The 12,270-nt window shown below is 33.8% G+C and overlaps 2 protein-coding genes across 2 annotated transcripts; both read left to right on the top strand.

The window, feature by feature from the left end:
- The first annotated feature begins 1,225 nt into the window (after positions 1–1,225).
- On the top strand, positions 1,226–5,991 carry LOC132605844 (protein PLASTID TRANSCRIPTIONALLY ACTIVE 16, chloroplastic). Its single transcript, XM_060319101.1, has 6 exons — positions 1,226–1,585; positions 2,183–2,415; positions 3,318–3,776; positions 4,154–4,222; positions 4,581–4,639; positions 5,188–5,991. The coding sequence occupies exons 1-6, from the start codon at positions 1,375–1,377 to the stop codon at positions 5,816–5,818; spliced, it is 1,662 nt and encodes a 553-aa protein (XP_060175084.1). The 5' UTR covers positions 1,226–1,374; the 3' UTR covers positions 5,819–5,991.
- Positions 5,992–6,198: 207 nt separating this feature from the next.
- Positions 6,199–11,243, top strand: LOC132605845 (uncharacterized). The gene is made up of 3 exons (XM_060319102.1): positions 6,199–7,820; positions 9,750–10,295; positions 10,858–11,243. Exons 1-3 carry the CDS (start codon positions 7,008–7,010, stop codon positions 10,957–10,959), a joined length of 1,461 nt encoding a protein of 486 aa, XP_060175085.1. The 5' UTR covers positions 6,199–7,007; the 3' UTR covers positions 10,960–11,243.
- The last annotated feature ends 1,027 nt before the right edge of the window (positions 11,244–12,270 follow it).

Genomic DNA, 12,270 nt, shown 5'->3' with positions numbered 1-12,270 from the left:
AAATGGCGCCAGAAAACCTTATATTGTATTCTCTCGTGTCCAAAATAATTGAGGTTTTATGTTTGAGCACATGGATTAAGGAATTCATTAACTTCTAAAAGTTAACAGGGGTTTTGACTTATATATCCTTAATTATGAATTTCTTACTCTCTTTAGGTTGAAATAATTATATGAGGATATGGGTATGTGTTAAGGACAAATTTGAAAAAGAAAACTAAATACTTTCCTGGTTTTATGAAACATCAATTATTTTAGATCACTTTTATAGGCTAATACCTCAATTACTTTGGATTGGAGGGAGTGCTAATCTAAGAAAATTATACTTTTTTTTGCGCGGATTGCCCTTCATTTGGGGTGGTCTTTAATTTTTGCCCTTCAAATTGGTGGTCTTTAAGTTTTGCCCCTCAAATTGATGGTCTTTAACTTTTGTCCTCTGCCTTTGCAAATTCTGCCTTATGGTTGCAGAAGCATAGGGCAAAATTTAAAAACTATCAATTTGAGGGACAAAAATTTAAGACCACCCCCAGCGAAGACCAATCCTGCAAATTGCCCAAAATAATATATACATAATTCCAGACATTAAGATATTAACTTAGGCTTGATTCGTATTGCCCCAATTTTTATTTTTTATTTTTTATCAGGTACCAATTAACAATTATTGTCGAGATTTAACTATAGATACTTTATATGTTGACTTATTGTGTATTTTTTTTTCCACATGAATAATGCATAGAACATAAACTCATTCAAAAATGTTTACATAACCAAATAACTTACGGAGTATAAGGTTTACAAATAAATCTCTATAATAAACATTATCCGGTAACTAGATAAAAATAATAACTAACATGTTATTACACGTTAAACTACAAAAATAAAAATAAAAAATATATAGGAGAGTAATTGTGCGTAAAGTTCTTCATACTATCATATACACCTTAAATCGTTAAAACAAAACAAAATTTTGCTCTCAACACATCCAGAAAACAATTCTCCAATTTAAGCATTCAAAAAAAGGAAAAACCCAAACCAAAACAAAATAGTAACACAATGTTTGGAATATTTCCACCATTCTTGAACCAATTATAAACGACTGGCTTAAAATTTTCTTTTGTAGATAAAATTTGACGTGGCTTTATCTTATTGGAAAGCCACTTTATTCCCCATCCAAAATGGACAAAATTGTTCAATCCAAAAACAGACTGTTCTGAGACCAGAATCAATTGCCACATACATATATTGTTCAAGTTATTGTCACCATTCCCAAATGAAATTTCATTAATTAAAAAAAAAAAAAAGTTGCATGCAAAAAATATACTAACTGAATAGGAAGAGTAGCAATTCATCTGCTATCTCTTTCCAAAATATTTATCTATGGCTCCAACTCTTACTTCAAACTCATTTCTACTTACAACCACACCCCACTCAAGATTATCATTCAAGAATTCAAGATTCACTGTGTTTGCAAAGAAATCTGGACAATTCCCATCTTTTCGTTTTGGCAAATCATCAGCTGATGAGTCTTCTAATGAGGAAAATCAAGAAACTACAAGCAGTTCTGACAACCCCTTCAAGTTTGATTTTGGTAATGTTTCGAATTGTGTGATCATCTCATCTAATATTTGATCTCCCTTCAGGTTTGATTTTGGTAATGTTGAACTATGTGACCATTTCATCTGAATTTACTTAGTTATGTTATGTCTGTAAATGTTTTTTTTTTGATAACGGGTGACAGTGAGACTTGAACATATAACTTAGATTTTCTCTAATGCCATATTGAGACTTGCTCTAATACCATATTGAATTGTGTGACCAGTTCATCTAAACTTTCTTAATTATGTCTGGAAAAACTTCTTTTCGATAATGGATGACAGTAATACTTGAACACAAAACTTATGTCTGCTCTAATGCCGTATAGAGAATTGCGCTAATAACATATTGAATTGTGTGGCCATTTCGTCTAAATTTACTTAATTATGTTTGAAAAATTCTTTTTGATAATGGGTGACAGTGAGACCTGAGCGCTAGATTTATGTTTGCTCTGATGTCATATTGAAATTAGAACACAAGACGTCTGCTTGCTCTGATACCATGTTGAATTGTGTGATCATTTCATCTTAAGCTGTAAGGGAGAGCGTGCTTTTAATTAAATAATTACTTCATTGTATTTTGTCTACGACAGGGAAGTTACCTGATGTGACGTCTTTGATACCTATTAGCACCAACCCTTCTTCTGGTTTGGCTTTTGGAAGGCAAAGGGCAAAAGATCCTGGAACAGTGTTTGTTGCTGGTGCAACGGGGCAAGCTGGTATCCGCATTGCACAGACATTGCTTCGTGAAGGTTATAGTGTTAGAGCTGGAGTTTCTGACCTTGGTGCAGCACAAGAACTAGCTCGTTTAGCCGTTAGCTACAAGGTTAGATTCTTTGTCCTTGGAAATAAATAACTTGTTAGAGCATCCAACATTGGTTGCAGGAATGAACTATTGACTTCTTATATGGTTTTGGATGATCAATATGAACTCATAAGCTAGATTTTAGGTTGAATAAGGCTCAAGGTCCATTTTTCTCTAACAAAGCGATCGATTTTGTTGTGTTTCACAATATTGAGCCTGGATGTCTCCATGTTATGTTTCACAATATGCGATTTGGATGTCCAGCCTTGCATGGGAGGGAAGAGGGAGTGTTAGAGTGTCTCACATTGGTTGAGCTAATGGGTTGTTGTATGCTTATATGGTTTCGGATAATACTCTCCTAATGAGTTAACTTTTGCAATTAAGCAAGACACAGCGTCCATTTTGCTTAACAGAACTCATATTGAACTCTTTAGTGCATTCAACTTTTGTATATGACGAAAGATTTTAATGAATGTTTTGAAAATTGGCAATGCAAGATAGTTATCTCGATGGTTGTCGGCGCTATTGGAGGAGTCGTAAATCAATAATATGTAACTGCTTTGGCACTGAGTGTTCCTGCGTAAGGAATTACGTGAGAGGATCAATGTTTGAGTAGTAGTAGGATGAAAGCAGCAAACAGTGTGTCATTATAAACTGCTCAACAATCTTGAAGGTTGCAAAAATTCAACAAAGAATTGGAATATGATTTTCTATACCATTTCTATGAGAGCAATGTATTCTACACAAGTTTTAAGACCTAGACAATTCCCTGAATAACACTAAATGAAAAATATCTTTTGCATTGGTAATTAATCCTTGAGGACCAAATAAAACAGGATATCCTTTGATTGGAAATTAGGGGTGGTAGAAAATAAAATGAAATTATCTCATTTTTTCTGACTAAACATATCGCATCATTGCAGGTAATCTCTAACGATGAGTCGAAACGCCTGAATGCTGTTGCATCCACATTTCAAGATGCAGAATCAATTGCAAAAGCAATCGGAAATGCTAGCAAAGTTGTGGTTACTATTGGTAAGGGAGAGAACAGTCCCACGACCGAAGTCACCACAACAGATGCTGTGCAAGTTATAGAAGCTGCACAATTAGCTGGTGTCGGGCATGTAGCCATTGTCTATGATGAATCTTCTCCAGTAGGCTCTACCTACAATGTGCTCGATGGAATTACGTCTTTCTTCAACAATCTGTTCTCAAAATCTCAACCGTTGACGATAACGGAGTTTCTGCAGAAGATAGTGGAGACAGATCTAAGCTATACGCTCATAAAAACCAGCTTAACAGATGATTTCTCCCCTGAGAGCTCATACAAAATCGTTGTCTCAGCTGAAGGGAGTGCTAGTGCTGGTGCTGACGTCTATAAAGTAATGTAATGTATGCAATTTCTTTTTTGTCATGGAAATTCTAGCTAACTTTTAATGTTGAACCTGTTCATATTTTATTTTAGATTTAGTTACATGACACGGGCGGATGCAACTTTGGAGTATAAATTTGTGTAAAAATTCACAAAAATTGCAATAAATATTAGATATAAACCCATAACTTTTAAAATATAATGAGTTCAATGATAAAACCTTAAAAATTGAAACCGTAGAGCTTAAGTCCTGGATCCACCTCTAACATGACATACACTTTGGTTACTGTTTCCTCTTTTTCAATCTCTACCCCACTTTATGAATTAGCATGTTATACAGATAGAATAGTCTAGTCATCACTTACAATCTCTTGTTTTATGAATCAGGTGGCGAAGTCTCAGATAGCTAAGCTGGTGGCGGATGTTTTCTCCAACACGGCGGTGGCAGAAAATAAGGTAGTTATTTCTCTCCCTCAAGTAAAGCTTCTCGTAATGCATTAGGTCCTGTAGTAGAACATTACAATAACGAAAATAACTACACTTCAATCTTAAGCAAGTTGGGAAGTCGGCTATATGAATCCTCACTGTCTATATCGTTCCATTTAAGGCAGTCTCAGTCCAATATGAGGAAGAGTTCAAAACCGGATGAAATTTATCAAAACCGGATGAAATCTACTTCATAGTCTACTATAAGACATATTCTTTACTGAATGGTTTATGATTTCACACAAATGAACCTTCTATAGTCTTCCATTTTGCATGAAATGGCTAGTTCTTCACTTGGTTGAGCAACTGGAATTATCTCATTGTACAGGTTGTGGAAGTCTCTACTGATCCGACAGCAACATCAAAGACTGTGGATGAACTTTTTAGGTAAATACCTCTATACTCAATTGCTGTATTTCCAAATTTGTGTAATACTGGTGCTCGTAACAATTACTTTTCCATGAGTTTAACCTCTATATTTTAAGTCCCAAAGTGTAAAAGAATCATCAAATCGTCTAAAAGATAACTACAGGCGTCCAGAAGAAACTGTGATTAATAACGTGGAAAATAATTAGACTACTTGCTATAAAACCGGTTAAAATTTACTCCCTCCATTTCAATTTATGTGTCTTAGTTTGATTGGGCACGAAATTTAAGTAAGTAAAGGAGACTTTTGATTCTCGCGGTCTTAAACTAAAAATACGTGTAACGTACTAAAATGCCTGTGAATCTTGTGGTATTGAACATGTTATGTAGGATGTTGAAACTAAAGAGTTACTAAATATATAAAGTGACATTCTAAAAAGAAATTAAGACACATAAATTGAAATAGAGGGAGTAGCATTTTTCTTACTTTGTTAGCTTACATAAGTTCAATCCTCTTTCTACAAGTTCTGGCTTCTATATAATCTAAATGAGTGAACCATTATATATAGCGGCATTCCTGAGGATGGTCGGAGAAAGGCTTATGCAGAAGCCCTTGAAAAATTGAAAGCTGAGGAAGAAGCTCGACGAGCAACTGAAGAAGCCAAGATACAGGAAGTAGAAGCGAAGAAGCTCGAAAAGCAAGGAGCAAAGGCCGCTAACATTGCAAAAGAACCTGAAGAGACGGCATCATCAGATACCGGTGCAGGATTTTCATTCGAAAAGTTTAGCTCACAACTCAAATCAGCTGTTGAAAAGAAAGAAGCAAAGGGTGCTAACATTGAAAAAGAAGCTGAAGAGAAGACGTCATCAGCTGCCGGTCCATCTGTTGAAAGCCTATTGAACCAAGCAAAAGGCTTAAGTGCAGGATTTTCATTCGAAAAATTCAGCTCACAACTCAAATCAGCTGTTGAAAAGGCCAGTGAGGAATCGGACGTGAAAGTTGCAACCGTTAGGGGACAGGCCAAGGCCAAGAAGTTGCCTGCGCAGAAAGCAGTGGTGAAAACGCCTCCAAGGAAACCGTTTGCTTCGAAAACGAAGGAGGCCCCGAAAAAACCAGCTAAACAAACAGAGACTGCAACAGAGAAGAGGAAGATTTTCGGCGGGCTGTTTCAGCAAGAAACCATCTATGTGGATGACTGAGATGAATAAGAGAAGGCTAAATCTTAATTTTCTTTATTTCATTTTAGCCCAATTATGAGGTTAAAACAATGATTTAACTGAGGCTGAGTGAGAAGCATGTAAATCCCTGCACATTTTCTGTGGATCTTAGATTGTATATTTGCCTGAAATGCAACATTTAAGGCACTTGTTCATTTTTGTTTTCGCTTCCAAATAATATTTACTCTGTTGATGCATAGAATTTAAACTCATTCTAGGTAATTAGTACTCTATTTAATAAAGGTATAATTACATTTTTTGACTGCTCTAAAACATACTTGCCGGTAAATGTATAGTAAGTATAAATATACATACAATATACATATAAAATACATAATCAGTGTATAAGTTTTGTATATTTTGGCTAGCGGCCATAATTAATTTTGGCCGGACGGACCAAAAATGAAAAGTCCCTTTAATAAACAATGATTGGTAACTTAGAATTAATGGTAAGTAACCTGCTATAACAGGTTAAATTACCCTAATCAATGGTGAAGCTACATAGAGTGTATTGGTCATGCTCACGCACCCATCGTCATTTTTCAAGAATATATTTTTTATATAGGAAAATAGTATTAGCATACAAATAGATTGGTCGAGCACCCTTCTATTAGCAACAAATCTAAATTAGGCAGATGAGTAGTCTTGACTTAAATTTTTTGGATATACCACTGACACTTCTGATATAAAATTATTCTCAGTAGTGTATATAAGTTATAAATCCTATATGTTCCTGTTGGCAATAGTCCGAATTATGCTGGTTAAATTGGCAGCACATGAAATTAAAAAAAAAAAAAAAAACTTTTACGAGTTCCCAAAACAGCACTGATGATAAGCATTACCCAACGCTAACAGTGTGTACTTCTTGTGCATTGGCATAAGGGCACGAGAAAAACTGAACTACTTTTACCTCACATCTCTTTTGTTACCTTTTCCCATTCAATTCAACACCTTACTATATAGTTTACACGAGAAATACAACATGTCTTATTATAAGCATGCACCTTTTGTTATCCTTCAGACAAAACCCACAAAATTCTAATGTTTTTCAAGCATCTACTGATCATTACATATAATTACATCCAATACTTGCTATACTTAAAGAATCCCATTAGAAAAGTTCACACTATTTGTTCAAACATTTTTTTTCCTTAAATTTTTCACATCTTTCATGGTTTCCACCAACTTGATTTCTCTAATTCGACGTAAGATTATGCAATTATCCGATGTATTAAGTGGAAAACTATGCAAATCATTGTTAATTTCAGGACTAATCCTCTATGTTATCTACATTTTGCTATCTAACCATCCATGTTGCCGCTCTATCACTATGTTCAATAACTTGATGAGGTTTCAAGTTGAAAATCAAGATGATTCTCCCACCAATATTAGCCATCTAGTATTCGGAATAACAAGCTCGTCTAGAACCTGGAAGAACAGAATATCGTACGTTGAGTCCTGGTGGAGACCAAACATAACACGAGGATTCGTGTTCCTCGAAAAACTCCCAAACGAATTGCTTCCGTGGCCTAATTCTTCTTGTCCTCCTTTTAAGGTCTCGGAAGACACCTCGAGATACAAAATGTACGATAAGCATCCGATCCAACAAACCATACGAATGGCTCGCGTTGTAGCCGAGACATTCAAGATGGAAAATAAGAGTGCAAGGTGGTACATTATGGCTGATGATGACACTGTTTTTTTCCTAGATAATTTGGTTGAGGTATTGTCTAAGTACGACCATAGGAAGTATTTTTATGTTGGGATGAATTCAGAAACTCATGCATCAAATGTTATTCACTCATTTAATATGGCTTTTGGTGGAGGTGGATACGCTTTTAGTTATGCACTTGTGGAGGCAATGGTAGAGAATTTGGATATTTGTATCAAAAGGTATACAACTTTTTATGGAGGTGACCATATTTTGCAGTCATGTGTGGCTGATTTAGGTGTCTCTCTCACTCAAGAAAAGGGCTTCCATCAGGTATTTTAAATTTTATGATTTTTTAAAAGTAAGATTTAAGTTATATACAATGATGATATAACGAATCTTTATACAATTAGTGAATGTTACTCGGTATTGATAAAAATGTTTTTATCAGGTTACTAATTAAAGCTTAGTTATTACTCATTTCATCTCAATTTATATGCAAGTGTTTGACTGCATAGAGTTTAAAAGAAAAAAGAGATTTTTTGAAACTTATGGTTTAAAACAAACTATAAAAAATTTCGTGATTATAAATCATTTCGTTAAGGATAAAATGATAAATTTTGAAGTTAAATTATTACTACTAATATGAAAAGATATCATTCTTTTTGTAATTGACTAAAAAGAAATAGTGCCATAAATAGAGTTTAAACTCAAGATAGATATTGTATTTGTCATATACGTATACGATGTTTGGTTGACTTTTTCTCTTTTCCACATTAAAATATATATGGCGTTGTTAAGGGTGTTCATGGTTCGGTTATTGATTAAAATCATAATCAAACTAATTTAGTCGGTTTTTAAATGTCTAAAACCATAACCAAACCAAATAAAATAATAACTACCGGTTTGGTTATTGTCGGTTTGGTTCGATTTTTAGGTTTATGTCTTTTTTTTTTATTCAAACGATAACTTTTATTTATAGTTTAAGGTGGAACATACATCATAGAAACATTTTCACTATTAGTGATAGTGTAGTACTCAAATTACCCAAAGTTGCTAAACTATTACATATAGAGCTAAAAACTAACTTAGTAGTGGTTGCACCATTTTTGTCATCTTAATACACATACTTGGAAATAAAGTAGAGCATAGGAGCTTTTAGTTGTTGTTACAAACATACATATTAATTAAACATAAAGACTACCTAAAATTAAAATGAAAATATATGAAATAAAAAAACTTTGTGTAATGATCCCAAACTTTGGGGCAGTACTTGCATTTTGCCCTCAATTCTCCCATTTTATTAAAAAAACTGTGTAATGATCCCAAACTTCAGATGTTTTTCTATCATTATCCCCAAGGCTAGGGTCTCGACTACAAGGAGTTGTTCTTTTCTCCTTAAATAATCATGTGAAATAAGTAGACCAAAAATCAAATTAATGATTAAAAGGTATAAAGTATTTATAATTATTTATGAAAAACTAATATTATACATATAAATAATTATAAAATTTATCGGTTTGGTTCGATTATTTATTCGGTTATTTTTTAATAGAACCATAACCAAACCAAATATTATCGGTTTTTAAAATTTAAAACCAAATCAAACCAAACCAAACCAAATGTCGGTTTTTTTATTCGGTTTGGTTTTGGTTTTAACCAAAACTGTGAACAGCCCTACTTAGTATAATGTTTGGCTCATTGTTTTTCTTTTCCGTATACCCAATTCATGTATAAATTATGATAAAATTTATATATTATTTTATGCAGGGTAGAAGATGTTAAAATGGAATAACTAATACATGAATAATAAAACACTTCATAATTAAACATTATATAACTAATCCCTGCCACTAAACCTTATTTAACTAATCCCTGCACTACTAAACAATTACCATTTTCCCACTTAAATTCCTCACTAAAAAATGATTTTTTAGTGACTATTTCCACTAATATAAATTGAATCAGTGAGAAAAGAAAAAATAGTAGTGCTTTCAAAGGGAAAATTAGGAAGTTTTCCCAGCGTTTCAGTGGGAATCTGTTTCCCACCATGTGTTTTCCTAGTTAGCTGGTTTAGTGAAAGGAGGTGTAAATAACACAAATTTTCCACCGATTGTCGACGAAAAAACCTTTGTTTCTAATAGCATGCGTTCCTAATAACGGCATAACTAATTTCTGCATTATTAATATTTACATAATTCTAACCAGCAACGTCCATGATTCTTTCATCTGGTAAATTCATATTGTATCTTTATTACGCAGATGGACCTGCATGGTGACATATCTGGCTTTCTATCAGCACATCCACAATCTCCTTTAATTTCCCTTCACCACCTTGATTTTGTAGACCCTATATTTCCCTTAATGAACCGTGCTCAATCACTAAGCCATTTCATGAAAGTTGCAAAAGGGGGTGATCAATCAAGACTCCTACAACAAAGCATTTGTTATCACAAACCCAAAAGTTGGACATTTTCAATATCATGGGGTTACTCTATTCAAATTTATGAGTCCATTTTTCCACCAAGTTTTATACAAATACCTTTACAAACTTTTATTCCATGGAGCAAATTGTTTAGGCCTTTCTTTGTTATTAACACTAGGTTGCCAAATAATAATCCTTGTGAGGCACCACATATGCTTTTCTTTGAGTCCATGAAGAAAGTGAACAGTGGAAATTATTATTTGCTTACAAATTATACAAGGAGATATCCAAGAAGGTTGTCTCCTTGTTCATCAAGTGGCAATCACTCTGCAAATCACATATCAGAAATTCACGTCCTCTCTCCCATGAAGAAGCTTGATTGGGTGAGTACTGGTAAATTGTTTTAGGCATAACATATAGATAGTCATCTTAACTTTGCCTTAACTGTCAACTAAACATTCCAACTTTCAAAATGCACATATAAACCTTAACTTGGTTTAACTTGACCCTGTAAACACTCTTTTCCAGATGTGCATTCTCAAATTGCAATAGACGTGCATTCTCAAAGTTAGGGCGTTTACAGGGCCTACTTAAACCAATTTAAGGTGTCTAAATATTTTTTTATAACGAAAGAATCACTCGACATTATCTAAGTATCACGAAAGTCACTAATATATCTTTATTAACGAAAAGTCACTCAACTTTACATAAGTATCACATAAAGTCATTTGGAGGAAATAGAAGAGACATTTATATGATACTTAGGTAAATTGAATGACTTTTTGGTTAAAAATATTGTTTAGTGATTTATTGTGTCTCTTGGGGCAAAATTTAATATTTTTCATGTTACAAAAGATTGGTTTAATAACTGCTGATGATAATTGAGCAAAATTAAGTGATTTTCATGTACTACTAATATTTATCTGACTAGCATTTGTTTTTCAGGAGGGTAGTAGAAGAGAGTGCTGTGATGTTATGTACAAGGCAGAAATGAATGTTATAGAAATCAAACTTAGAGACTGCATGCTGGATGAAATTATTCCATGATTGCCAAGACTATAGAAGAGTTTTTATTTTAATTAACTCTCTAGAGATAATTATTCTGAATGTACCTAGTTCTTAAGTTTATCATAGTATATATAATGAGGATTAGTCTGCAATTTACAAATGTTTTATGAAAATAAAATTAGGTTAAGTAGAACTTGTAATTTTCTTATCTCTGCCAACAGCGACCTTACAACTTGTGGATGGTTGTTATATATTGTTTCATTATTGTTTTGATGAATGCAACGTTTGGATAGCTTGTATCGTATTCTATTGTTACATATTACCAACATCAAGAATAAACTTACAATATTATAAAGAAAGTGGGGTACATGTAGAGTTATTATAAACACATAAAAGGGTCAGATTTGCCCCGGTACTCTAAAAAAACTATATCTACTTAACCTTTGTTATACTTTTTTGACATATTTGCCCTTTCCATCCAACTTTCAGGCCATATTTACCCTCCATCCGTTAAATTCCATCTCCTCCACATTTTTTTATTCAATTAAATTACTCACCCATTTAAATCCTTTTAACCGGGCGCCCGAACCACTAGAAATTCACTACAAAAAAAATGAAAAATCTGCGGAGGTTAAAAGTTGCAATTCGTGGAGGTTTTAGCCTCTTCTAGCAACTAGTGGAGGCTAAAACCTCCGCGAATTGCCACTTTCAACCTCCGCAAATTATTCATTTTTTTGTAGTGATTTAAAACTCAATAGCTTCATTGTTCATCCATGGTGAGTACAATTTCACTACTCAAATCTCGTCCAACCAATTTGTTTTTTCTTCAGATTCAATATATATATATAGTTGATTTATTGGCTAGCAGTGTAATTATTTTAGGAAAAACATCACTAATTGCCCCCAAAATACAAAATATTTACCTGCTCATGCTCCCTCCCAAACTATTTTCGCTTCTACCCCCATCGGCTGGAAATATTTACCTGACATACCCCTCGGGCAAACCCCTTCCTCTCCGTGATACCATCGTAGTATATTTATATATCACGATGGTATCATGAAGGACTAAGTGAATGACTAAAACAGTCCTCCGTGATACCATCTCAGTATATTTATATACCATGATGATACCATGATCCTGAGAAGTGTCTCATTGAAGTGCTGAAGCAGTCCTTCATGATGCCATCACGGTATATGTATATAAGACGATGGTATCATATAGGTTTTTTTCGGGAAAAGTGTGTCATTTTTAATAAATGAACATAGATCATTCATAATACTGTCTCGGTATATTTATATACCATGATGGTATCATAGAGGACTAAGAGGAGGACTGAAGCATCTACAATG

This window comes from Lycium barbarum, chromosome 8 (assembly GCF_019175385.1).
Source record: "Lycium barbarum isolate Lr01 chromosome 8, ASM1917538v2, whole genome shotgun sequence".
NCBI lineage: Eukaryota > Viridiplantae > Streptophyta > Magnoliopsida > Solanales > Solanaceae > Lycium > Lycium barbarum.
The sequence above is the reverse complement of the archived record's forward strand: the minus strand, read 5'-3'. Positions and strand labels throughout refer to the sequence as shown.